Here is a 26003-nt window from a genome sequence, read left to right on the forward strand (position 1 = left end):
ACGCGTCTTCTTGTTCTTCTGGCTTTTGTGGTGTACTTTTCCAAACCTCTTGGCGGCTGAACTGACGCCAACGCCGACAGCACCTTCTGGTCCGCTGGCTTTATAAAAATTGATAACAATGCGAAGCAGAAGGCCCTCTTTTATTCGAACAAAGTATATCTTCGAAGGCCGGACTTTTTTTCGTGGTTCGTCATTTCTAGCATTCGTAGTTACCGCCTTTTCAGCCGCTCGTTACTTGAGTATATAACAAAGCGTTAGTCAAAAATCGGCTTCATTTTCATCAGTTTGTTGACTGTTTCAAACGTTTCGTCTGACATCCATCTGGCAAAGCAGGGAATGGGAAAGTCCCGCTGGTGTGCAGTTCCTACAGAGACTATAGGTTACAGAGGCAACGCGGCACTCAAAATCCCCTAAATTTTGAATCAGAACGGAGGGTTACCTTTAATTGTTATGGTACTCTCCGTTTTGATTCAAAATTTAGCGGTTTTTAAGTGCCTCGTCGCCTGTGTAACCTATAGTTTCTGTAGCAGTTCCTGGTAGACATTGTTAGCTGAGAAAGCAAAATTACGTGCGTCCATAAAAAAAACAGCAGCAGTGATTTCGCAGCAGAACTTTTGGATTTAGCCGCAGGAAACGCAGATTGTGTGACGACGGGAAGACCGGTATCTTCCGTAGCTGGCTGTCCGAATCGACGGAGAAATGAACAAACTTTTCTTCGGAGTTGAGGGTACCTGAGGTGATAAGCACCGTCGAGGCAAAATGCACCCCCTTCATTTCTAAGCTAAAACACATTATAAAAACAAAAAAGTAATTCTGCCAGTTAAATCGATATTTACTTTGGGTACTGTGTCAATTTGGCAGTTCTATATAATAAGTAAATGTAAATAAAATAACAAAAATATTTAAGCTGTAACTTTTTGCTTCGTTTCGCTAAAACTGTTTAACTGCTCTGAAAATTTTAATAGCCGGTAAATGTTATAATTCGATTAATTCGCTACACAATTCTGATAAAACATCACAAGTTTTGATATTTATTACTTTTGTTTTAACTTTTGTTACTCGGGGCAAAATGCACTCTCAGCAAACATGTTTTATTATTTACTTGGCTTCTTTTTAAAAATGATTCGCAATCACGTCCGAATCTCTAATATTGTAGTTTTCAAGCACTGTTAAACAACTGCAGTCAGCGCTGGAGGCGGTTAAATACTGTGTTTCAAAAATTATGCTACTCGGGTTCACGGAATTCCGAAGAAAACACACCTCCAATAATTTATCTTCCTTCCCTCGTTTAGGAAGTCTAATTACAGTATTCGGTGAAAACTAGAAATGACATTGTCAGTAAGCACGCACGAATTGTATTACAGTTATTGAATTCATTGAATATATTCTAATTAATTGTTGCAAAACATACATGGGTGCATTTTGCCCCGGCTAGTTGCATTTTCATTCTTTTGCCTCAAAAATCACTTTGCACGCCTTTTTCACAAAAGTTTTTAGCATGATAGCTATAGAAACTTTTAACTAAAATTCTTGAAACTATGCTCAGTATATAAGATTGGTATTGGTTTTAAGCTTTAACAAGAAAAAACCGCGATTTCCTTAAACGGTGCATATTACCCCGGGGTACCCTACTAGAGATGTTTTGTTAAACATTCAAGCTCTTGGATTGCCCATGAAAAGTGAGAAGAAGGCCGAGATCTCTAACAGTTTTATCAATTACACCAGAAACCGTCCTTTTAAGAATGAAAACATCCTTATATGAAGATATAAAAAAATGTTGGCCTATCTCTGCTGATCACAATAAAGTTTATTGAGCCAGCAGTTTTCATAACATCAAATTGGGTTTAGTTTTATTGTGTTTTTCTGTGCATTTGTTGCGATGAATTAATGCTTAATTTTATGTTAACTTGGTTTTGCTATCACTTGTTCACGGCAGACATTTTTTCAATGTGACGATTATTGAAATTAATCGTCACATTGACTCGTGTTGCCGTTGGTGGTCCATCACAAAATAAGGAATTGGCAGTTGTAGGCAATCAATAAAAAAACTAGGATTCCATTTAATTCTCTTGTAACTTTGTTATAGTAGAATTAAAGAAAATTTTCTTTCAACTTTCTCGCTGATTCCTGAATTGTAATAAGACTTGTTTGAAAATAATTGGAAATTATTTCAACCAATCACGAAGCGACAATTTCTAGTTAAACCGAGTTAGAGTCATTTTCAATTTTGCAATGACGCGCGTTAAAAATCAATAGTTTTCTATATTTTTCAACTCTATTTTCCGTTCGATTGGTGTAAATATTTTGGAAATCTATTAAGAATTGACTGAATTATAAGCCGAAACGTGAAAACGCGTTACCACTGTGATGACGTCATTTCCAACAACCAATCACGAAAGCGAGAATTCTGGTTAAACACAGCTTTTTTTTAATTTTTCAATAGTGCAAACTCAAGAATCAACGTTTTTCTTCATTTGGGCCGACGCGTAGAAGTTTTTCCGATCGATTGGTGTAAGAATATTGAAAATCGATCAGGAAACCGCTAAGCTATTAGCGTTCAAAACCTGACCACTTTTCGAGAAAGATTTTTTGGAATGACACCCTATCCCAAACCTTGCCGTAAGACGTAGTCCTACGTCAAAATAGGCAACAAAAGGCGTAAAAAACGAATACTTGAGATTATTCATGCTACAAACTTTCAATTTTTACACGATGAACTTACTGACGTTAATGTAAGTATAAAAATTAGATACATTCATGCCATAACCTCACTTTCATGTCTTCTAGAATTCCTCCTGTATAAAAGTAACCGGGGAAAATGGCATCAAGAATGACTAACGAACGAAACCCATCGACGTTTGAGTCCTCTATCAATACACTCGAGTCTTTTTTTACACGGTTTGTTTTTTTCGATTACTCAAGAACGGTGCAATTTAGGGACCATTTACAAAATACGTGACGAATGTCGGGCCTCTCCCAAACGTATTGAGAAATAAATGAATGGTACCTAAATAGCCCCGTTCTCAATATTCGAAAAAACAAACCGTGTAAAAAAAGTACTTGAGTGTACTTTAAGCTCTGATAAAAAAGGTATAATTGCCATTTTAATTTTACTATTTCTTTTTATTTCATTTTTTTAAATTTTATTTTTATAATAGAAATAGAGCCAGCACGGTTGAAAAAGAAAATTTCCAAGCGCAAAGCGAAGAAGCATGACCTGCCCAACGTAAAATTGCAGAAAGCGTTGGTTTCAAAGCGGTTGCCTGCACAGAAACAGCAATTATACAAGGATTTCTTGACAGCGAAATGTTAGTCAAGACGTAGAGACGACAGAACAGTGATTATTTCTTCGTTAAACTGCTGATGAACGATTATATAGCCCGATGGGTTCGTTGGATGGAAAATCGACCAGGAGAAGAAATTCAAATAGGTAACCCAAAAGGTCGCCCAAAACCAATAATAAAAAAAACTGCGGTATCCGACAATGTATCGCATACATCAATTTCGAAACATATTCATAACAGTTGCTTTGGAAACAAAGGGTGAGGTACATGCAAGATATTTCATAATTGTTACAGTATGAAGTTCTCGTTTTAATTTTCCTACCTGTTTGGAATATGAATAAAAGAACCGGCTGATCACTCGGAGTACCTACTTGAAGCTTTGAGCTGTGATTCGAATTTTTCTTAATATCTACTTACCGTTGTTTGTTTTGCAACTAATCATTCGGATAGATTTGGAATTAAATAAAAGCAATTTTATTACATTTGTCAGAGTGTGTCGCACGGCTCACAATTGCCGATAACACAGTATTTATTGATAGTTCTTTAAATCTTTGGATTTCAGATTCCATGATTATTATGGCACACTAATGCAGCAGAAACTGTTACTTTCTGTACTTATTATCATTCAATACATATAAGTAGATTTAACATAGCATAACGGAAAAAAAGGACGAGCAAAAATAGATAGGTAATAAAATGGAAATGCTTACGAATGGAGCTTTTGTATAGTTGAACGTTAGAGTAGCATCTAAGGTAAGTATACGCGTACCACATTTGGATTAGAGTATGATCTGCGAAAGCATCGATTCGGTTTTGACCTGGTCAAAACCGATCGAGTTCCTATAATATCTAATCTCTCTATTATTTTTTCATTAACTGTAGTTTATAACAACACTTAACACATACACGTTTTAATTATTCATAATCATATCGGCTTATAGCACTTCTATACTCAGATTGGTTCTTAGCTAACTATGAGTTTTGGAATAGTTTTGCATTTCTTAGAAGAAATATCTCACGCGCTTGATCCTTGCGTTTTCTCGGACGAAGCTGCCTCGCTCCGACTTAGCCACTTAGGAACGGTACCCTCTTCCTTACAGCACTAAATAATACTTCTTTTTTCTTTCTTTCTTTCTTCTCTCTAGTGCAGGGTTACTCCTTGCCGCTGGAGCTTCCGCCACTGCTACTTCCGTTGCTCCAGTCACCTTCCATGCGCCACACGCTGAACAGGTAGCTGAGCTTCTCGTGCGCCAGGATGCCACTGCCGCTGAACTGCAGCCCATTGCTGGCGGCACCCGAGCCGACCAGATTCTTCTGCGTTTCCTCCAGCAGCGGCAGTTCGTTGTTCGACAGGACCCGGTACAGGAAGTCGATGTACCTGCAACGGAACGGAGAGAACGGGGAAAAATGCTGGTAAGTTTGATTGCTATGACTCAATTTTCCATGAACTAAGATGTTAAATTTGAATGTTGATCGTAAATTTTGCCATAATGTAGACTTAAAAGTTCGAAACAAAGAAGCGAAACTCTCAACACATGTTCAGTCAACTTTCCAAGGGATTGATAATGAGCGAGTGAATAAAATTAAAATAACCAACAACACGTTATGAAATGTTTTCATAATACCAGCGAGCAAAAAAACATACCACAGACAAAAAAAAGCGACGAAAACACAAATGCACGATAAAAACAGCACCAATTTTGACGAACATTTAACACATGTTTCGCGTTCTGGAAGACAACATTTTCCCGCTCGATTTTTTTTCTGTTCGTTCATTAGCTTAGCTCCTGAAGCAAAGCCACAACAGCAGCGGCTTAACTTTTTTCTTTGTTTTGCCCTCTCCCCCCCCCCCTCCACTCTTTGATGACATCGGTACCTGCATCATCATCGTCGTCGTCGTCGTCGACGGCATTCATCCGGGAGGATCGATGTTGGTGAACATGTTGCTATTTATGATATCACCCATCATCGCGGCCTACTATGCGGTGCGGTTATATCCGATTTAAGCTGCGGACGAAAAAAAAACTTTCCCACCAAGTTGGGTGTTGACCTTACGTCATCGCCTAGTTTTTGACTGACTGCTGCACTGGATGGGGATTTGGTGGTTGCTCTAGACGAGTTTAGGTATGCTTTATTACCGGGATAGATTAACGCCTACTGTTCTTCGTAAGGTTGTTCTCGCTTTTCACAGGAAAAGTGATGATGAAGCCATCATGTAATGCGTTGATTTTGTCTTAAATTGAGTCAGGGTGGGTGACTCGAAATAATAGCATTACGGAAAACAAACAATTCTGACTAATTCATTTTACGATGTTCTTGAGAACTTAAAACTAGAATTAAAAACTATTATTCATACGTTTGACAAGAAATTAAAACTACTAGCTGACCCGACAAACTTCGTATTGCCACAAATTAAACTATGTTGTAGATAAATCGTGAATCTCGGATGACCTTTATCACAATCTCGAGTTTTGCAAGTTTCTGAGGAGTTCATGGGTGTTTTAATGAATAAATTTTCCTCACAGTAAAGTAGAAAACAACTCCCCCCAACGCTCATCCTGATATAATAAAGCGGATAGCCTTTAAATATTCACCATTATTACAAACCATTTCGCCGAATACCATTTTGCGGAACACCAATTCTCGGTTGACTATAACATGGAATATAGAGTTTCGCAGAATACCATTTCGCGAAAAACCTTACGCGGGATGTACCATTTCACGGAAAATCTTTTCGTAGAAAGTACCATTTCGCAGGGGTGACCCAACTGAAGGAAAGTAATAGAGGTCAGTAGATCTAGGAAAATAAATAAACCTAGATAGAGGTGATCTCTACGGGGGGCTCTATTGCTTCCCCTACTGTGTCGGCACTGTCGAGATAATCATCGACGTAGTGCTTGGAGATGATTGCGGCTGCTGCCTCCGGGTATAGATTTGAATGTTCCTCGGCATTCAAGTTCTTTATGAACTGTGCCGAACAGGGCGAACAGGTCGCCCCAAACGTAGCAACGTCCATAACAAAGATTTGTGGTGGCTCGTCTTTAAAGCGGTACAGAAAGCGTTGCGCCTGCTTGTCTAGAGATCTGATACGGAGTTGGTGGTACATCTCCTTTATATCGCCTCCCTAGGCGAAACGTTTTTCTCTGAAGCGTTGAATAACTGCTGGGAGACTCGTTAGCATGTCGGGGCCTGTAAGGAGCTCGGAATTTAGTGACACACCGTTGACCGATGCTGCCGCGTCCCATACCAAACGTATTTTGTTTGGTTTACGTGGATTTAATACCACATTTAACGGAAGATACCAAATGGCAGCGGAACTCGATTTCGTCTGCTCTTCGTTCGTTATCCTGTGGGCATAACCCTTTTCAACGTATTCCTCGATTGGCCATTCGTGGGATTTCGTATCGGAGAGATTATTAGTCTAACTAATGCTTCAGAGTGGCGCTGGGTTCCTTCGGGATTTAATAGGGCGGATTGCGTGACAAAGTGGAAGCAAGGGTGGAAGTTACATTCGGAAAGTTCGTGGTTCACAGGTGTAGATTTCTTGTGGCGCAAAGAAGAGGATTGGCCAGCGCAGCCAGAGGTAAAAGCAAACGTTACTGAAGAGTTGCGATCTTATTTATTGATTCACGACATACCATTGCCAGAATCTGTACTCGACGTAAATAAAACTTCGAAATATACTGTCGTTGTTCGGACTATGGCTTGCGTATTGAGATTTATAAGTAACTGTAAAAGGTCGCACAAAGGTGCTGAAAGCAACAGTAGGCCAGCAGAAAACGCTCGTACAACAAAATAAACCCAAGACACGTTTACCTTTGACACAAGATGAACTGTTAAAAGCAGAAACTTGTCTTTTCAAAATGGTTCAAGCAGAGACAAACGGTGGTGATCTAAAAGTATTATTGCATAACAAGGATAACCCAGCCTCTCAGTGGCTAACAGTAGATGTCACAAGTCCTTTGTACAAACTAGCACCGTTGATCGACGAATACGGATTAGTGCGTATGGAGGGAAGGACGAATAATGCTCAGTTTCTACCATTTGATCTACGTTTCCCGATAATATTACCAAAGGAGCAGCCTCTGACAGTAAAATTAATTCAGCACTATCACGAAAAATTCGGTCATGGTTATAGGGAAACTGTAAAAAACGAACTCAGACAACGCTTTTATATTTCAACGTTAAGCAGAATGGTCCAGAGGGTAGCGAAAGAGTGCATGTGGTGTAAGGTCAAACGTAACCGTCCACGTACCCCGCGTATGGCACCTTTACCCATCCAAAGATTGATTCTGTACCAACGCCCATTTACCTTTGTCGGAATCGACTATTTGGGACCCTTTGAAGTATCTATTGGTAGACGGAAGGAAAAACGCTGGATCGTGTTGTTTACCTGCATGGTAGTGAGAGCTATTCATCTCGAGGTGACCCACACTTTAACAACCTAAGCATGCCTTATGGCTTTGAGAAGATTCATTTGTCGCCGTGGACCTCCGTTAGAATTCTTCTCAGATAACGGAACAAATCTGAAAGGGACGAGTAAAGAATTAGAGAAATTAATATGCGAAATAAATGAAGATTGTGGCAGCGAGTTAACAAGTGCTCGAACAAAATGGAACTTTAATCCCCCCGCCGCTCCTCACATGGGGGGCGTATGGGAGCGCTTGGTGAGATCTACGAAGGAGGTTTTAGCTGTAATCGACGACGGGCGGAAATTGACAGATGAAATTCTGTTGACTTCTATTTGCGAGGCAGAAGACATGATTAATGCGCGGCCTTTAACATATGTATCCCAGGAGGCCGACGAAGTGGATACGCTAACCCCTAACCACTTCCTTAGGGGAGTAGCGCCCAACGAACCTTTGTTGACGCCTTCGCCACCTACATCTGGCGAAGCTCTTCGTGACAATTATCACCGATACCAGCAACTAGCGACAGAAATGTGGAATAGATGGATCAAAGAATACGTTCCCAGGGCTTCGACCGATCCTTTTTTTCTACCGCAGTCACTAACGCGCATTCAAGTTCACACCGTCCGTTTAGAGGTGGAATACGAATGCTATGCATAACACAACTGGCATTTTGCTCAGTCAAACGCCGACTGCACGCTGCAGAACGAACGGCTTCTAAAACTTTTTGACATTTTCGTTTCGATCAAGTTGCCTTTACCGTTTGGAGCAGCGAATGACTGCAAAACAGTCAAATGACTGGCAATCACCACGCTACGAAAAGCAACCGCACAATCGTATGATTCAATACTACAAAAAAACAACCACTACATGTGCATGGAAGAAGTCGGTCGGACTCCGTCCAATACAAACGAATATTTTGCTTGCGTCGGACCGACGTCTGGGTGACAAACTTTTACTGTGAGCAGCCGATTTGGAGACAAAAAGAGAAACGAAAAAATACGTCACCGTATGCTTCCAGTCAGTTTGCAGTTTATATTCTCAAAGCGCAAAGCAAAACGGGAGATCGACTGTTTGCTTTTGCTGAGATGCCGCATGAATTGTACGACGGCAGCAGCGCAAGCGGCAGTTTGACTGGATTAAAAAAACGGTCAAATGATCGTTCAAAAATCGGAGTTTGAATGCGGAAAGTTCGCATTCACGGCAGTCACATTCAACTTGCGATTCCTTTTTAAGCCCTGTACGTTCCATCAGTCAACCGGCGAACCAAATGGTATGGAGAAGCAAAACCGCTACAAGCAGGAGACTTAGTTTATATAGTGGAGGGGACTAAACGAAAACTTTGGGTGCGCGGAATAGTCCAAGAACCTATTGTGGCCAGCGACGGACGGGTCCGTCAGGCTTGGATCCGTACAAGCAGTGGAGTTTTTAAGAGAGCAACGGCGGTGTTGGCTGTTCTAGAAATAGATGACGGTAATACTGTCTTGAATCCAAGTTCAGATCCAGAGTTACGGGCCGGGGAAGTGTTGCGAACAACCCCTACCGCAGCAGACACCAAGTGTTAGCAACACTACCACGGAAGGTGACAGCGATCGGAAATGTCATCAGAGTCGAAAAGGTCATCACGGAAAAGATAGATGAAGATGGACGTTAAAGACAGAAAGTGCCATAGTGGAAAGTTATAGCGAAAGATTGGAATTTAGAAGTGTAGAAGGTGAAAAATATTTGGATAGATAGATAGGGTAATTGGAGTTATATAGGAAGTGGGAGACTGATAGAAAGTGGCACCTTACATTACCTTACGCGAAAAGCGTAAGGTAATAAAATGCTAAAAATCGATAGTAAATAACGCGATAGTAAATAACAGTATCTAATAAAACACAAACCAATTGTCACAGGTATCGAAATAGTTTCGTAAGGACACGTGGAGGATAAATAAACGTGAAAATTTACAAGAACACTAAATATGTAAGCTAACAGTGAAGTTTGTAACAAACAAAATTAAAATAAATATTTTTCTAGCTTTGATCTGCTACCTAGCTGATCCAAAAGGTGTTCTTTCCCGGAACAACCGAACAGGTATGATGGAGAAATAGAAATTTCGGGACAAATATATTTGCGGTTAAACGGCGTGTCTCAGCTCAATGTAGTCTTCGGCAACTTTTTGAATGAAAAAATGATGCATCTTTTGAAGGGGTCTTCCAATATTTACGTGTGACTTTAACAACAATTTAAGTAATAACTTTTTGAGTAAATTTTTTTTCACCTTTTTGGTTTCAGAATATAAAAGATAAACCAACTTCAAGTATTTTTTCTGAAGATATCAGACTTCTACCTTTTACCCATTTTTAGCAATAGACCTTTGTTTATAAACGACCCCTCAAATCACATTTCTTCTTGTAACATGTTTATTTCAACAGACAGCTCAATGTGATGTTCTAGACAACATTTTGCACATTAAAGAGGAATATTTTTGCTGGAGACGGTTTCGCTTTTTCTGCATTAATTAATAAGATATTTTTGACTGAACTTTTGAAAGAGAAGAGCAACCGTAACGGCGGAAGAAGGCACACAGACTCGATTGTAGCAACTGAAAATTGCTAGTTCGCCGTATAAAGTTCTCTTCGGGATCCTTTGTCAGTAAATACCAAACTTTTGAAGAAAACTTTTGAAGTGGACTAGGTATAACATAATTGTTTTGAGAGAACTGATTACTTCTGAGTATATCTTATAGTCTTAGCAGAAGTATAGAAAAATATATTTATAGTGCGGTTTAAGATACCTTAACTAATCTTTAGTATGTAAAATTGTTTCCATGAACATGTTTACAAAATACGTTAATTAAAGAATTAGATACTCAACTATTATCACAACTTTTAACCCAGTTGGCACACGTTCAAACTGTTACCCTGATTCTGGCTGCAGCTTGTAAAATGAGTTTGAGTTTGCATTTTATTTGTTCCAAAAACTTCGACCAGCACCGACCCAAATGTTCTCCACACTTTCTGCCTTTTGAACCATGACCAGTGGCAAGCGAAAACCGTGCGATGCATTCGTGCGTTTCGTGACGAAAACAAAGACCTATCCGGAACGTCGTAAAAGTTGTCATGCCTTTCGGTCGGTCGGTCGGTCGCGATCGACGGAAAGGTGCCACTCGAAGTCACAGTCGATAGGCCCTTTCGCTGCGGTCGTAAAAGTACTTGTAGGAAGCTGCGTGATCTATTTCTGGCGAGGTTTTCGCAAGCAAATGGTTTTTTGACGGTTGCATTATGTTTCTTCGGGCGCTACTAACGCCTCTTGTCCTTTGGTGTTTTCTCAGCGAGTCTCACAGAACCGTTCTTGTCAACTGGCTGCCTGTCTTGCCTCAATAATGAGTGTTGTGTAGCTCATTATTGTTGCTGAATGCATTTGTTTTACGACCGGTTGGCCATCCTGTTCAGAATTATTAATGAGTGTCATTTCGCGGTAAAGGATCTACCTACCAGGAAATGTGCGTTTTTTACGGCAACCGGATGTTCTGTGTAGTCTGCACATTGCAGCCTGGTTCTTGTCCGGAAATGGAATCTTGAATGACTTCTGTGTTTTGAAACTACGACGGTTTGCAAGGTGTTTCAGTTCAAAGTAACAGTTCAAAAATGCTTACGTCATTTTTCCGTTATGATGTCTTTTCGCAGCTGGAGACTCCATCTGCTACATAGCGTCAGTTTTGTTCGCTGACACTCGGTTTTCTTTAACCTCGCAAATCCCCTACTAAACCATTTTTCAGTTCGCGTTGCTTGTGATCTTTCAGCAGCAAAAACTGTTCCGGATTATTTTTCATATTTTCCTACAAAGTCGAAACTGTCACCGCTAACTTTCCGAAAAAACAATGACTACTATGCTATAATGATAAACGACCTGCTAAATAGAATGTGCGACCACAAACGACCGCGCTGCTCCACTTGGCGAAAGAGCAAAACCGGTAACGAAACTGAACATTGAAATTCAAGCAAGTGCGATTCATTGGAAGTAAAGTATCACATTGCGTTGTTTTCTTTTTTTGGCAAACCGCTCTGCTTTTAAGAGAAGACTGTTCCGACAAACATGCATACTTCTCAAGTGGGGTAAGGGTCATCTTCAAAGCATATTCTTTGTGAAACTGAAAAAAAATCAACCACTTCTAAGAACGTCCAACCGGAATTCCAAACTGAGACATCAACGATCGTTTGATTTTTTCCCGTACCAAACGAAAATTGTGCCGGCAGCGAAATGATCTACGACGGGTGAACTTTAGCCACCGACTTGGCGCTCTTTGTTTCCATCTTGAATTGCAAGCTACCGTCGTCGTCGCCGGCGCCGCCGCCGCCGTCTCAGTCAGACGTCCAAAATGGGAGTCATCTAAATTTACGCGATACTTAAATATTCGCTTAACTTTTATTTGAAATCCCATCAACATCATCATTATAAATAATATATCAAAGGCGCAAAATTGTAAACCATGGTCGTCGTCCCAGCCGAATACGATTGACTGCGCCGGTGCTAGTTACACCCAAAATTAGTTGCGATCGCACGAAACTACGAAACTACCTAACTACGAATAGATCTGTTAGTTTGGTTCCCAAACCACCCGTCGCTTTGGGTGTACGTGCGAACGAGGAAAATCATTTCGTGGAAAATCGTTGGGGTGGAGAATCTCTGTCTGCTCCGGGTAAAAGCATAGCCAAGAGTAGTTGTAGGCGTAGAAGCGCAGCGCGACGTCGATCATTTTCCATAATTTTGTTTATTTTTCCTTTCACTCGTCTCTAAATATTTCAAATCGGGAAAATTATGCGCGGAAACCGGTGGATTCTGCAACTAAACGGCACCGTTTCGGCACGTTTGAAGCCGCGGTCATTTAGCAATGTCCAACTATCAGTCAAATGATTCAAGTAATGAATTTGTAATGAATTTGAAAGTTGTAAGTTAGATGATTATTATCTATATGTCATCGCTAGAGAAAGCAATCTTCGTTAAATCATTTAGCTTGTTATTTGAGAAAGAAATCGACACGTCTTCGGTCATAATTCAACTGTTTATTGACACTGTGCTAGTTGGTTCATATCATGTCCGGTAGAACAAAGGGATGAAATCAGAAAACAACATGATTACCTCACATTTACCAAGTAGATTAAATTGCACCAGTTCACAAACACATCTAGTAGGTAAATCCTGCAACCGATGACAATCGTCGAGAGAGCGCACATTAAGAGACAGTTTGAGATCGTCAGCGTGAACAAGTATGTAGTGTTCGACATCGGAACGAAAATTGAAGTCCGGGTTCCTGTCCGGTCCGGTCCGGTAAAAAATCGGCACGAACTTTGTTATTGCGACTATAAAGACTAATAATCCGGTCCGATTTGGGTCGGTTCTGGTTCCGGAACCAGAACAGAGCCAAATCGGACCGGAACCCGGACTTCAGTTTTCGTTCCGATGTCGAACACTACAAGTATGCATCCCGCTTCAGGTGTAGAGCTATGTCGATGAAGAATAGGATGAACTGCTACTTACTTACTTAAGTGGCCGTCTTAAGACAAAGCCTGTTGACCAAGGTTTCTCCAATTAACTCGGTTGTGGGCTACCGCTCTCCAGTTCCTCGGACACCGAGTACTCTCCGCCAGATCTCGCTTCACCTGATCTAGCCATCTTGCTCGCTCCTGGTCGCCTTGTTCCTACCGGATTTTAGATGTCCCTATAGCTCTTTGATGGTAACTTTGCATAAAAAATTGAGCGAAAAAGAAAATGTTCTGCTAGCTTAAGATAAAGTTACCAGTACATTTTCTTTTTCGCTCAATTTTTCATGGAAAATGACTATCAAAGTTACCGAAACTATGTTTTACCTTTGTTATAGTATATAACAAAGGTTTAGAAATTGGTCGAAAAACACGAAACTGATCCGAGGCCCGGAGGGCCGAATCACATATACCAATCGATAGAGCTCCACGAACTGAGCAATGTCTGTGTGTGTGTATGTGTGTGTGTGCAGCTCATTTTCTATCGCCTGTTTCTCAGATATGGCTGAACCGATTTATACGTTATTAGTCTCATTTGAAAGGTATTATTGCCTAGTATATCACTATTGAATTGCTTCGTGGTCCGATGTTTCGTTTAAAAGTTATAAGCAAAAATGTGAAAACCACGTGACACGGTTTTCTCAGGAACCACACAACCGATTTCAATGATCTTAGTACCAAATGAAAGCTCTTCCTAAATTATAAAAATTTTCGGGAAGTTTTATTAAAAACAAATAAGTAGTTTGAAAGTTATGCTTAAAAACGTTTTTTGACAAGGTAATAATTATCGCCTGTTTCTCAGAGATGGCCAAGCCGATTTATGCACTATTAGTCTCATTTGAAAGGTAATATAGCCGGATAGATCACTATTGAATGGTTTTTTGATTGGACTTTTGGTTTGAAAGTTATGAGTAATTGAAGTTACACGTTAAAATTTACAATACTTTATAGCGATTTTAACCAAGATAATTTATCTAGTTTCAATTGTTTTAATATTAAACGAGAGGTCTTAACACTGCAAATGTATTTACCAAGTTTCATAAGGATTGGTTCTACTGGTCAAAAGATATTTAAAAAAAATGATTGATGAAATTTATTCAAGAAAACCTTAATGACCAAACCTTTAATTGGACGAAAACCTTTAAAACAGAATAATATAGTAAAAACGTGTAATTTTTCAACGGATGTTTCTTTGCAGCAGTTAATTAATAAAATATAGTACCTTTTCTTACACTTTTAGGGTGACCGTGAATCCACCTAATAGGGTGACACAAATTTTTGTTTTTTACATGCGTCCAAAAAAATAGCGTCTTCACAAAAATTCCAGAACACTAAAATAAGCAACTTTGCTGCATATAGTAACTATCTATCTCTTACTGGTTGCGAAATTTAATGATTTGTTTGAAGAAACCACTTTAAAATCAAGCAAAGCAAAGCCATGGGTGCAAACGTCCTTCAGAACTTTAACGGGAAAGCATTCAGATTCACAACATGCACGAAGCATTACGACTAAACTGAGGGATTCCTATGTCATCAAAAACTTTTCTCATAGGTCCACCATCTTTCAAATCATCATTTCAAATCAATCTCGAAAAGCCACTCTTCTTTATCGACAGACTTCGCAGCCGGTTATTTGAGTACAGGAAAATTACGGGGCTAGGGCAAAGATCCTATTCACTCTGTAGCGACACCGATCAGTCGAGATTCGAACATACAATGACTGGCTTGTTAGGCTAGCATTGACCCTGAAGCTAACAGCCACTTTAAAACCAGTTCTGCTCAAAAATTCTGTGCACGATGTTTTCATTGCTTTCCTATTAATACACTCCTTACACTTACACTCCATACACTCCTTAAAATACACTCTGAAAATTGTTTATCGCTAGGATGCATATGGATGATAACTAGCACAACGTTAACAAACAGTTGAATTAAATTCCGAAGACGTGTCGATTTCTTTATGATCATTTCCAGCTCAAAACACTAAAAAAAGCCAGTTTTTACTCGACTATTTTCGATTGGAATTGGAATTTGAATGTGAAAATAGTTTCTTTCTAAGCCTAATATTTGACGAGCAGCATTCCAAAAGGTCCAATGTGCAAATGAGAGATTCTCTTTGCGACTCGTCTCTTACGGTTATTACGGTGGCATAAATGCACTTGAATGCATCTATTTTGCATGAAACGGTTACTAGTGTTATTGGAAAGCTTATCCTTTAGAATAATTGGGTTGAAATGTATTTATGCCGCCGTAATAAGCATAAGAGAAGAAACGCAAAGAGAATCTCTCATTTGCACATTGGACTTTTTGACATGTTTGTCGAGATTTCCAGGTTTATTTGTGATTAAAAAATAAAAAGGTTTGACAAAACGGGTCTTTTTTTAAAAAGGAGGTACTACCACTAATCGTACCACTAATGGAGGTATCAACCGGTACCAAATTTAAAATTTTTGCTTTCTGACCTAAAATGAACAATCTGACAAAATTTGGTTCAAATCCGTGAAAGTCGATTACACGGTTATCGGATACTTTGCATGTGTTGACTCCAATAGATAATTTTAAGATTTCACATCTGAATAACTTGAGAACGGCTGGGCCTAAGAAACAGTTTATATAAGAATTTAGTTCAAAGTGATGCGTATATAATTTGACTCTATCAGTTTTATGAAAATTACAAATTCAAATACAAATCAAAAATAATATTTTAACTGAAAATGCCTATGTCAAAGATGGTATAACAAAGGTTCCTTTCACCACTAGGTGGATTAAATCGGGTTTTTTCTAGAGCATTAAATGAGCATTAAATTATTATCGTAATTGGGTATCTCTATCTGCACCGGAAGTGTCATTTCCGAATATTGTCCTGTTAACTTTATCTAAAGCTAGCAGTGCATTGTTTTTTCCTATGAAACAATGCTTTACTTTCGTCGTTAGGAGCATTAATTAGCATTAATTGAGCATCAATTAACTGAATAGTGCAGCTAATGTTCTGCTAACTAACTTTGTACTACCAGCTTTAGGGACATGGATTTGAGGCGAACACTATCTTTGCAGGGTAGTTGTCCGGCATCCTTGCAACATGCCCTGCCCATCGTATCCGCCCAGCTTTAGCCACTATTTGGATACTGGGTGCGCCATAGAGCTGTGCGAGTTCATAGTTCATCCTCCGCCTCTCTACTCCGTTCTCCTACAGCAAAATTCGTCGACTACCTCAAACTCATCGCCGTCGATAAATATACTACTCCCAAGTGGAGTCGGTTGGCCTCGGTTCCGCTGGCCAGCATGTACTTTGTTTTAGACGTATCTAACTTTAACCCAATCTTTTCTGCTTTGCGCTTTAGTCTGGTGGTCACCGCCACAGATGTCCTGCCGATAATATCCATGTCATCGGCATAGCAGACGAATTGACTAGATTTGTTGAAGATCGTGCCCCGCGTGTTGATATCCGCTCGGTTCTAACACTTTGTAACGCATGACGAAGCCCTCTGTGTGATTCGAAAGAACTCGAATTCAGCCGAAATCCAAACACAGAACTGTGTACCATCCATCGTAGATTGAATCAGTTTGATGAGCTTCCTGGGAAAGCTGTTCTCGTCCATGATTTTCCATTGCTCTTTCCGGTCGATGGTATCATATGCGGCTTTGAAGTCAACGAACAAATTCAAATGTATTTAAGGCCCTTTCGGAGGATCTGCCGTAGTGTAAATATTTGATCCATTGTAGACCGACCTCCGACGAAGCCGGCTTGATAAGTTCCCACAAATCTGTTCGCAATTGGTGATAGCCGGCGGAAAATGATGGGAAACCCTTAGGAAATGACCAGTTTCGAACATGGACAAAAACTCATCATACGACACCATAAAAAACACTCAAACTTTTAAAATAGATCCAAGTAACCCAAATTGAGTACCCGGAGTCCCCCAAACATGTCCAGATATGACCGAACCTAGCCCAAGATAGCAGATTTGGCTTCCATTGATCTAGTTATTGAATTCTACTGTGATTTAAAGTGTCGCACGATAAGTTTTTGTTCATGGACGAAACTGGCCACTTGTCTGGGTTGTCCCGGAAGTCCCCGAAACTTGTCCAGATATAACCAAAGTGGCGCTATGTAGTTGGTCTAACTTTGATTGATCTAGTTTTAAATTCTGGCGTAATTTGAGATGTCATATGATAGGTCATTGTTCATGTTCGATACTGACCATTTCCCACAGCGATAACTTAATCCGGAACATTTCCTATTAGTCTCAATACAGCGTAAAACTCTTAAAATGGTCGCCGATGGGCATATGTTGCATAAAAAATCAATACCAGCAGTGATTTACGTTCATGCTGGAAGTGTCATTGAAGATTTTTATTTACTTTATATGAGGAATCTGCCATTTAAATTTTCAAAAGGGCTAAAGAGTAACTCAAAAATTAGTCAATCGATTTTTTAAAAAAATGGTACAGAGGTGTAGGACAGTAATACAAACCAACTGGCATTTGCCGTTTAAATGGCCTATCCTATTTTATTTTTTAATAACGGTATTTTGAACACCGTGGTTTGGTTTGCGGCGACGCACAGTGGTCCAAACAGCGAAATACGTAATCGTGTGATATTGCGCCGAAACGTGAAGTTTTTCGCATATATTGCGGAGTTTCCACCTATTTAGAGTCCCACGCGAAAATTATTAGCGTGGTTATTTTCTGCGTTTATCACACATGTTTGCAATTTAGCAATTTGAACCATCAGCTTTTCGTTATTGCCTCTCCACTGCACCCCCCTTGCTTAACAAGCATATTTTCAATGTATTTAGTAAGTATCAGGATAATTATTATTAAAAACGGATTTGCGTAGGATTCGTAAAATTGCTGCCAGGTGCAATAGTGTCTTTAGGAACATTTCTTGGTATAACAAGCCCCTTCTTGTGAGAGAAATCTTTGTGAAATTAATTCCCTTAAAAGAGAGATATGAAATTTATCTTCTCGTATATTCGAGATACAAGTTTGATACTTGGAAAGTTGTTTATCTTGCTAAAATCAACATTTTATTAGAACATTATTATACGTTATGTCCTGTAGTTTCTAAGATTTTGAGCTTTATTTGTGAGAAATAGTACTTTTTTGAGCTTAAATATTTCCCAAGATGGCAAATGGTGGCAGATCAAACCACTCCTACTTTAAAGTACAACAAAAACCTGTAAAAGCAAGGGTCAGTTGTCTGTATCTGTTTGTATCCTCAAAAGTTATAGTTGTTTTAAAAATCCATCTCAGTTATGTTTACAGAACAATTAAAATGTACTTCGGATGCAATAAACGCCATTTTGTTTACGTTGACGATCTATTTCTAACAAGTTAAGTTACCAGCAACTTCTTAAGCGTTGCTTCAATGATCCTCCCCTACCTAATTTTCCGCTCTTTGCACTTTGCATTACGTTCTTCAACCGTCCTCCGTCGATTGTAAAAAAAACTACCGTTATAAAAAAACTACAACTCGTAGCAGTAGTTTCTACAAAAAATGACAACTCTACTCTTTTTGGCCCGACGACAATGTTTTTACGTAAAAATGGTGCTCCACGCAATCACAGTTCGCATGTTCTTCAGGCATAATTCTACGCAAGACCAAATCTACCGACTTGTCATGCATGCCAACCTAGGGTTGGACAGCTGCTGTATCGTAGCGACTCGATTTGGTACAAAACCATTCAGTTTTTACTGCGGCAAGTGTTAACGCAGCTGTTGCGCAATAGTCGGTGTCGGACCAAAACCGACTCGATTAACCCGAATTAGCCCTTAATTGCCTGGTAAAATCAGTTCAATTTTACAAATTTATAAATCCAGCTCAAATACTAATACGGATGTATACCTAATGAGATTTTCTGTCAATTGGTTTTCGAAAAACTATTGGTCAATGCCCCCCAGTATTGATATTATGTCAATTGGTTGTTGGCTGATTCTAGTTAACAATAATTGGTATTTATTATCTAACTGTGATATACATATATGATATATTACTGCTGCAAAGGTCAGATACTGCATACAAGCATTACGGAACTACTGATATGGCAATACTAACTATCAAGATAAAATGCACTGAACTGAAATTATATTTTACTAACACTTAGTTAAGGATGAGCTCATCTGTAAATTAAGTAATAAGCTCGATCACTAGCCAGCTAGACAATAACACGCCTTTTTATCAAACCTTTTGGATATCACACTAACATTTTCTAATAATTTACTGAGTAAATAAGCTCTAGATAGCTCTTTGCGCTAAATGATGGTTCCTTTTGGTAGATGTGATGCCAGATATAGAACATAGTAAAAGAAACGCGTCTTGACCTTGCGAATTGCATTACTCAAAAAGATAAACATGCCCTTTGCAGATAGTTATCACATTGTCCAGCATTGGCGATGAGAGTACATAGCGGCTAACCGCTCCACACATAAAAATAAAAAGCTCGTATAGAAAAGGCGACAAAGCGGATTTCCCATTGGGATTCTGTTGCTTTGCTTGTGAAAATTATTCCGAAAAGTACTATAATAAGACATGTTCTTGATACATGTAAAAAAAGCACATAAAATTTCCAATAGCAAGTTTTCTGCTTTTCATGTCAAACTTAAAGGGTGTCCCACATCAAATTGCACCACGAAAAAAATGCCGTAGAAATTTACCTAATTGACCGATCCTTTTCAAACTTTCAGACAATAAAATATAACCTATTGGCTTTTGGCATATTTATTTCATTCAACTTCAATACTATAACCGTATGCTCGCACCTGACGCTTAACTCCACTAAAAAAGTTTTGTACACCATTTGGCTGCAGTGTAGGGAACCCACTTTTTCTTCATGTCTTCCTCAGATTTGACCTCCGTGGGATATTTTCATATTGCCTGCTTCATAATAGCCCAGTATTTTTCAATGGACCTCCGGTGCTACTACTACTAAACTACTAAACTACTAAACTACGGTGCTAAACTACTTTTATCCAAATTTTCAAGAGAAAATACCCAAGGGGTAATTTTCCACTGCATTTCTTCCGTGGTGCAATTTGATGTGGGACACCCTTTATTAGTGATGGGTTTTCACGTGAGCAAAGCTGTATGAGCGCAAACCCTAAATTCTGGTAAATATAACTTAAAGAGTTCGGTAGAAAATATTCACATAACCTTTAGCGTAATTTCTGTGTGTTAATTATTTTAAGGTTATTTTAATTTATTTGAAGGTTTAGGATCCAATTGACGTTCGGAAAAAATAGTTTCTTCAACTTGAAAATTTCTTTAATTTTTTTCAGTTGGACCCATCACTTCCGACACAGTCGTGAACCATTTTTTCTCGGATTTATCTGACTAGAATGACACTATATCATGAAAAGGGTTAGTTCAATGTTGTTTATAGTGGTCGTCAGAAATTTTCTATTTGGTTTATCACTTTGATAGTCTGTAAAACCAACTTATGACGAGAAAAGGTCTTCGATTTGGGATGAATGAATTGATAGTAAATATGAATGTTGTCTTAGTTGACTTCAAAATACGATGTTCTTCCAGCAGACACGTGATAACTGACTGTGCAATAAGACAAAGATTTCTGCAGCAAAAATATATACAGGGAAAAGAGATTTATTTTGCTGATGCTCCTGACTTAATTTGATTAATTCCAAGCGGGTCAAGCGTTTGAAATTTTCGATACACGCTTTTAGCAAAATATTTTCAAGCTATATATGTGGTTGACGTTTACACTCTGCACGTTACTACTGTCCCATTGTTGTCGCCGCTTTTCCAGCCTCATTTAAGCGAACCACCGAACCATTAAAAGCCAATTGTTCCTGGTGTGTCTCTACTTTTCTAATCTCATCAAGCAGACACTTCAAACAGTTTAACTGTCACTTGCCGCCACGCCACTCGGCTGGCGGGAAAAACGAATCCCAGAAAAAGTGTCACGCGCGCGCACACCAGCCATTCAGCAGGAGCAGTTGACATGAATGATGTGTGGAAAAGCGACTTGGCTATAGCTGGCACGGATCATAGCACGGAAATGAGCATGCAGTGGAAATTTATTGCTCTTTTTTGTCGGCAATTTTTCAGCTACAACAGCAGTTAGGTACCATGCCATGGTGTGGCATGTGAAAATGGAAACTGTACGAGAGCTAGTGGTAGACATACTAATAATCTGTGCCGCCCGTCGTCGTTGTTCCCGCGGCTTTCCGGTGTGGGAACATTGACTTTATCTCCAAGGGAAGTGTTCAAGTGATTGATGGAGAACGATTTTTAATTGTTTCATACTTAAGATAGGGGTAAAAGATCTGTTCAAGAAAAAGGAAAGGGAAAATACACTCACCTGGAGGCCAGTTTCAGTGTTTGAATTTTGCTCAGCTTATCGCTGGGCAGTGTTGGAATGATTTTCCTCAGGGATGCGAACGCCTCGTTCAGACTTTGAGTTCGCTGCCGCTCGCGAACGTTCGCCATAACCCGTTGCGTTTGCAGTTCCTCGTAGCTGATGGACTCCCGGATGTGACGTTTGCGAATTCGATTGCTGCGGGATTTTTTGCTGCTGCCATCGATGCCTCCGGGAGAGGCTTTCGGCATGTTCGCTTTTTGCTCGCTAGGGCCCGTCTCCGCCGGATGGGAGCTGCTGTTGCTGGAGGGAGTCACGATCGAGCTGGGTGAGGAATTGCTACAGGAGGATGGAGTTGGCACCGATTGGATGGTGCTGGTGATCATGCACGAGGACGGTGGATTGGGGAGGTAGATTGATTCGTCCGGTTTGTTTGGACTGGAAGAAACCGAAATGGAAGAGGCATCGTTTTCCATGCTGCAAGGAGTATCCGTGTGATAGTAGATCCCGTACTGGCTTGGGTCCGAGTATGGCATCTGTCCATTGGGGTTCATTTTGGTGGATGACGGGTCGTCATCCATGTTCGCCAGTTCCGGTATGACTACGTAGCTTGCCGAATGAAGATAATCACCGGAAGGGTAACTGTATCCGTTGGTGCCATCGTAGCGTGGCCGTTTGTCATGACCCGTAGGACTGAGCGATGATTGATCGAATTCATAGTCGTAGTCAGCGTCAAGTTTCCGCTTCTTACAAACTACCGCAGCATTCGCGGTCGGCGTCAGACTGTCACTTCGAGGAACGTTCAAGGAATCAACGACCGGAACGATGTGACTTGTTACTATCGATGAAGGTTGATAGACGTAGATGGTAGATGGAACGCTCGACTGGGAAGATACCAGAGTTGTAAAGTCTGGCGCCGACTGCATCAGATGTGGATGCGGATGAGGCTGTTGTCCCATCTGTTGTTGATGATGGTGATGCTGCTGCGGTTGCTGATGTTGATGAGTTGGATGATGATGATGATGATGCAGCGGGAGATGATTATTCATACCGGAACTATCCAGATGGTCGTACGATTCTACTTTAATCATTTTCGGCGACTGTTCAATCGTTCCACTTACACTGGTTTGAGCATTCTGAGGATTGTCAAACTGACTATTACTAATATCCAGGATTAACCTGGGCGAATTGGGACACACAGACATTGCTTGCACCGGGTCAACACTTAAGCTTCACCATCGATTAGATTCAAATTGGTCAAAATGGGTGGTGAATTTCACTGTTAATTAGCCACACCAAAAACTCAACGTACACACAAGCACTCACTCACGCGACACTTGGCTTTCCTGGCGTATGATTTCGTTCAACTCTTCCCTTTGACAGGAGAAACAACGCCTACTGAACACACTCCCTCACAGCCATTCGACGACGCGACGCTTCGCGAGCAATCGTTCGAGTAAAAGCAAACGTTGCAGAAAACTAACTGCAGAACTCCCGGGAACAACCTCTGTCTACTGCGATCACTAAAGCGAAATTGAATGCGTGTCTCTTTTGCGACGACGACGACGACGACGACGACAACACAGAGGAAAACATGATCACCAGCCTCCAGCTTCGGTTTTGGGGTGGGAAAGAGAAACTTTGAAAAGACAGGAAAAAGCAATGGATAAGACAAAGACATCACCCATAGAACTTAGAGGGAAAAATTTACTTTCCGTCCCACTCTGGCTGGGGTGCAGGATTCACGACACGATCCGATCGGTAGGCTTGGAAACGGGAAAACTGCCGATAGACGACGAAGCGAGTTTATTTCTTACCAGTTGTAGCAGGCAGGCAGGGCAGAGCGCGGAAGACGCACGGACGGATCAGCAGCAACAGCTCATCTCATCTCATCAGCCGCAGGAGACGCGTACGAACAGTTCCATTTCATTCACGCTGACGATCATTTCGACGGAGCTAATGAGCTGCTATGATGAGTGAAATGAGATGAAATAAATTATGATCGCGGTTGTCTCTCGATCTTTGCACGGATGTTGCTTTTATTGCGAACGCGAACGGATCGAGCGAGCGAGGCAGCCGGATGAAGACAGAAGGGGCGCGGAAAGAAAAATGACGAAGGATGACACTGACACTGGCTTCTTAATGCGAGGAAATTATAGCATGGAAAAGGCGATTTTTTTTGGTTTATGCTGAATGCTAAATATATAAGTGTCTGTTTATAATTCTGAAATAAATATAGTTCGTGAAATAGGAAAAATTGAGCGCCCTTTTAACAGAACCTGTGTTTAACCTTATGCAAATGGATGTGCATTTATCCGTACATTGTACTATGATTCCCATATAGCCCTAGCTGTGCTGGCGGCTGGCCAAATGGAATTAAATTGTACTATGATTGGCAGAATATGCCGTTTGAATAAATTTTAAATGTTATATTATATATATATCATTTGTTATGGTATAGTATAGTGGACCCAAAACTTACAAACTGCTACTAATACCTAAGATATTTTGGCAAAAATATTATAAACTGATGAACAATAGACCTTTGTTTATAAACGACCCCTCAAATCACATTCCTTCTTGTAACATGTTTATTTCAACAGATAGTTCAATGTGATGTTCTAGAAAATATTTTGCACATAAAAGAGCAATATTTTTGCTAAAGACTGTTTTGCTTTATCTGTATTAATTAATAAGATATAATTAATTTTGGGTTAAAAATCGTCTGATGAAAAATCCGAATATCTTTGCCATCTGCAAGTATCTACCAAGTTGAAGGGAATTGTTGAAGCTATCCTCTTTCATGTGCAAAATGTTTTTAGAACATCACATTGAGCTATCTGTTGAAATAAACATGTTACAAGAAAAAATGTGATTTGACGGGTCGTTTATAAACAAAGGTCTATTGCTGAAAATGAGTAAGAGGTAGAAGTTTGATATATTCAGAAAAAATACTTGAAATTAGTTTATCTTTAATATTTTGAAACCAAAAAGTTGAAAAAAAGTTTATTCAAAAAGTTATTACTTAAATTGTTGTCAAAGTAAAACTTAAATATTGGATGACCTTCAAAAGATGCATCATTTTTCCATTCAAAAAGTTGCCGAAGATCACATTGAGCTGAGACATGCCGTTTAACCGCAAATATTTTTGTCGCAGAATTTTAATTTCTGGCCCGTAGTGCGATGAATGGTGTCCTAATATTTCTCGATTGGGCCGTGCTCTTGCATGTTGCGAGAATTCTTGTCCTTGAACACCAGTTGTTGGCGTCATACCACTCCAAACTTCCGCAATGGCAGCATGCCAAATCTAGCCAAAATAGCACAGAACAATCGTGTTGCTTCAGTAAAAGCAGCATACTTTTTTTATGGTCTTGGTTGCAATAAAAACATTGATTTTCAAGTCATAGGTCCAGATTGTTTACCGAACCAGGTATTGCTTCTTTTTTTCCTGTATGGACTCATCATTGCGACCAGTATCGTTGATCTATTGTGATATCGCCCGGGTGTTTGCTGTATAACCCGCAGTGCGTTTATTTTTGGTACAATCGCTATTGATTGAGCGATATGCTTATTGAACTTTATGCGTGCTTGTGTGTAATTGGGTACCCTTCCTTCAATGCTTTTCTCTACTTTACCCACCTCGTTCCAACATGACATCGCGCAGTCCCCAAAATTATAGCCATCCCTGGCGTGGCAAAACCAGTGTATTTTACTTTAAGGGTCTCATTTTTGCACTGTCAATAGGCCATATCGAAATAATATAGAATTCAGCACGAAGGAAGGGTGATGAGGGGCCTGAGAATAAACCCATGCTAAGTCACTTTAACATCGAATAGCCTGATTCTACTAAAATTCGAACCCATGACTATTCATTTTTCAAAGCAGACTCGGTAACCTTGCGGCTACAGAACCCCCCTAGATATTGCTTAGTCAAGCGCGATAATTTCATATGCTTGAAAATTGTTTCCACCTTTTCCTTCCCGATTGCCGTATAAAACTCATATCCAGGGATCTATTTGAAGTCTACCGTGAGGCAGGCTCGTCACTAAGCAATCAACTTCGTCAGCATTATCGAAAGTTCTACATCTGCGCTCGATGCACTTTTGTAGGTGACACTCCCAACTTGTAGCCGTTTTGTAGCGCAGGCCACTCTTTTTGTCGTCGCTGCGGCTTCCGACTTTCGGCAGGCTTTCTGGCCGTCACACGAGAGTGATGCTGATAGGCATCATCCCGGCAATGACGTATACTGCCTCGAACGATACCATTCTGTATGCACTCACGACTCGCATGGCCATACACCGGAATGTGCTGTTCAGCTTTGCTGCCTTTCGTTTGCTTTTTAATGCTGGAATCCATGTCGGACCTCCATATCTGAGGATCAATAAGGAAACAATAGCCAAAGACGACGCTTGCTACTGGTAGGTCCGTAACTGTTTGGTATATGTCCACATGGCTGTTAAAGTT

The 26003-nt window shown here is 40.1% G+C and overlaps 1 protein-coding gene across 1 annotated transcript; it reads right to left on the reverse strand.

The window, feature by feature from the left end:
• Positions 1-4436: 4436 nt before the first annotated feature.
• LOC128735224 (protein twist) lies at positions 4437-22744 on the reverse strand. Its single transcript, XM_053829717.1, has 2 exons — positions 21543-22744; positions 4437-4662 (listed from the first exon to the last, which is right to left on the reverse strand). The coding sequence occupies exons 1-2, from the start codon at positions 22742-22744 to the stop codon at positions 4437-4439; spliced, it is 1428 nt and encodes a 475-aa protein (XP_053685692.1).
• Between the last annotated feature and the right edge of the window lie 3259 nt (positions 22745-26003).

Source organism: Sabethes cyaneus, chromosome 2 (assembly GCF_943734655.1).
Source record: "Sabethes cyaneus chromosome 2, idSabCyanKW18_F2, whole genome shotgun sequence".
In the NCBI taxonomy this organism is placed as follows: Eukaryota; Metazoa; Arthropoda; class Insecta; order Diptera; family Culicidae; genus Sabethes; species Sabethes cyaneus.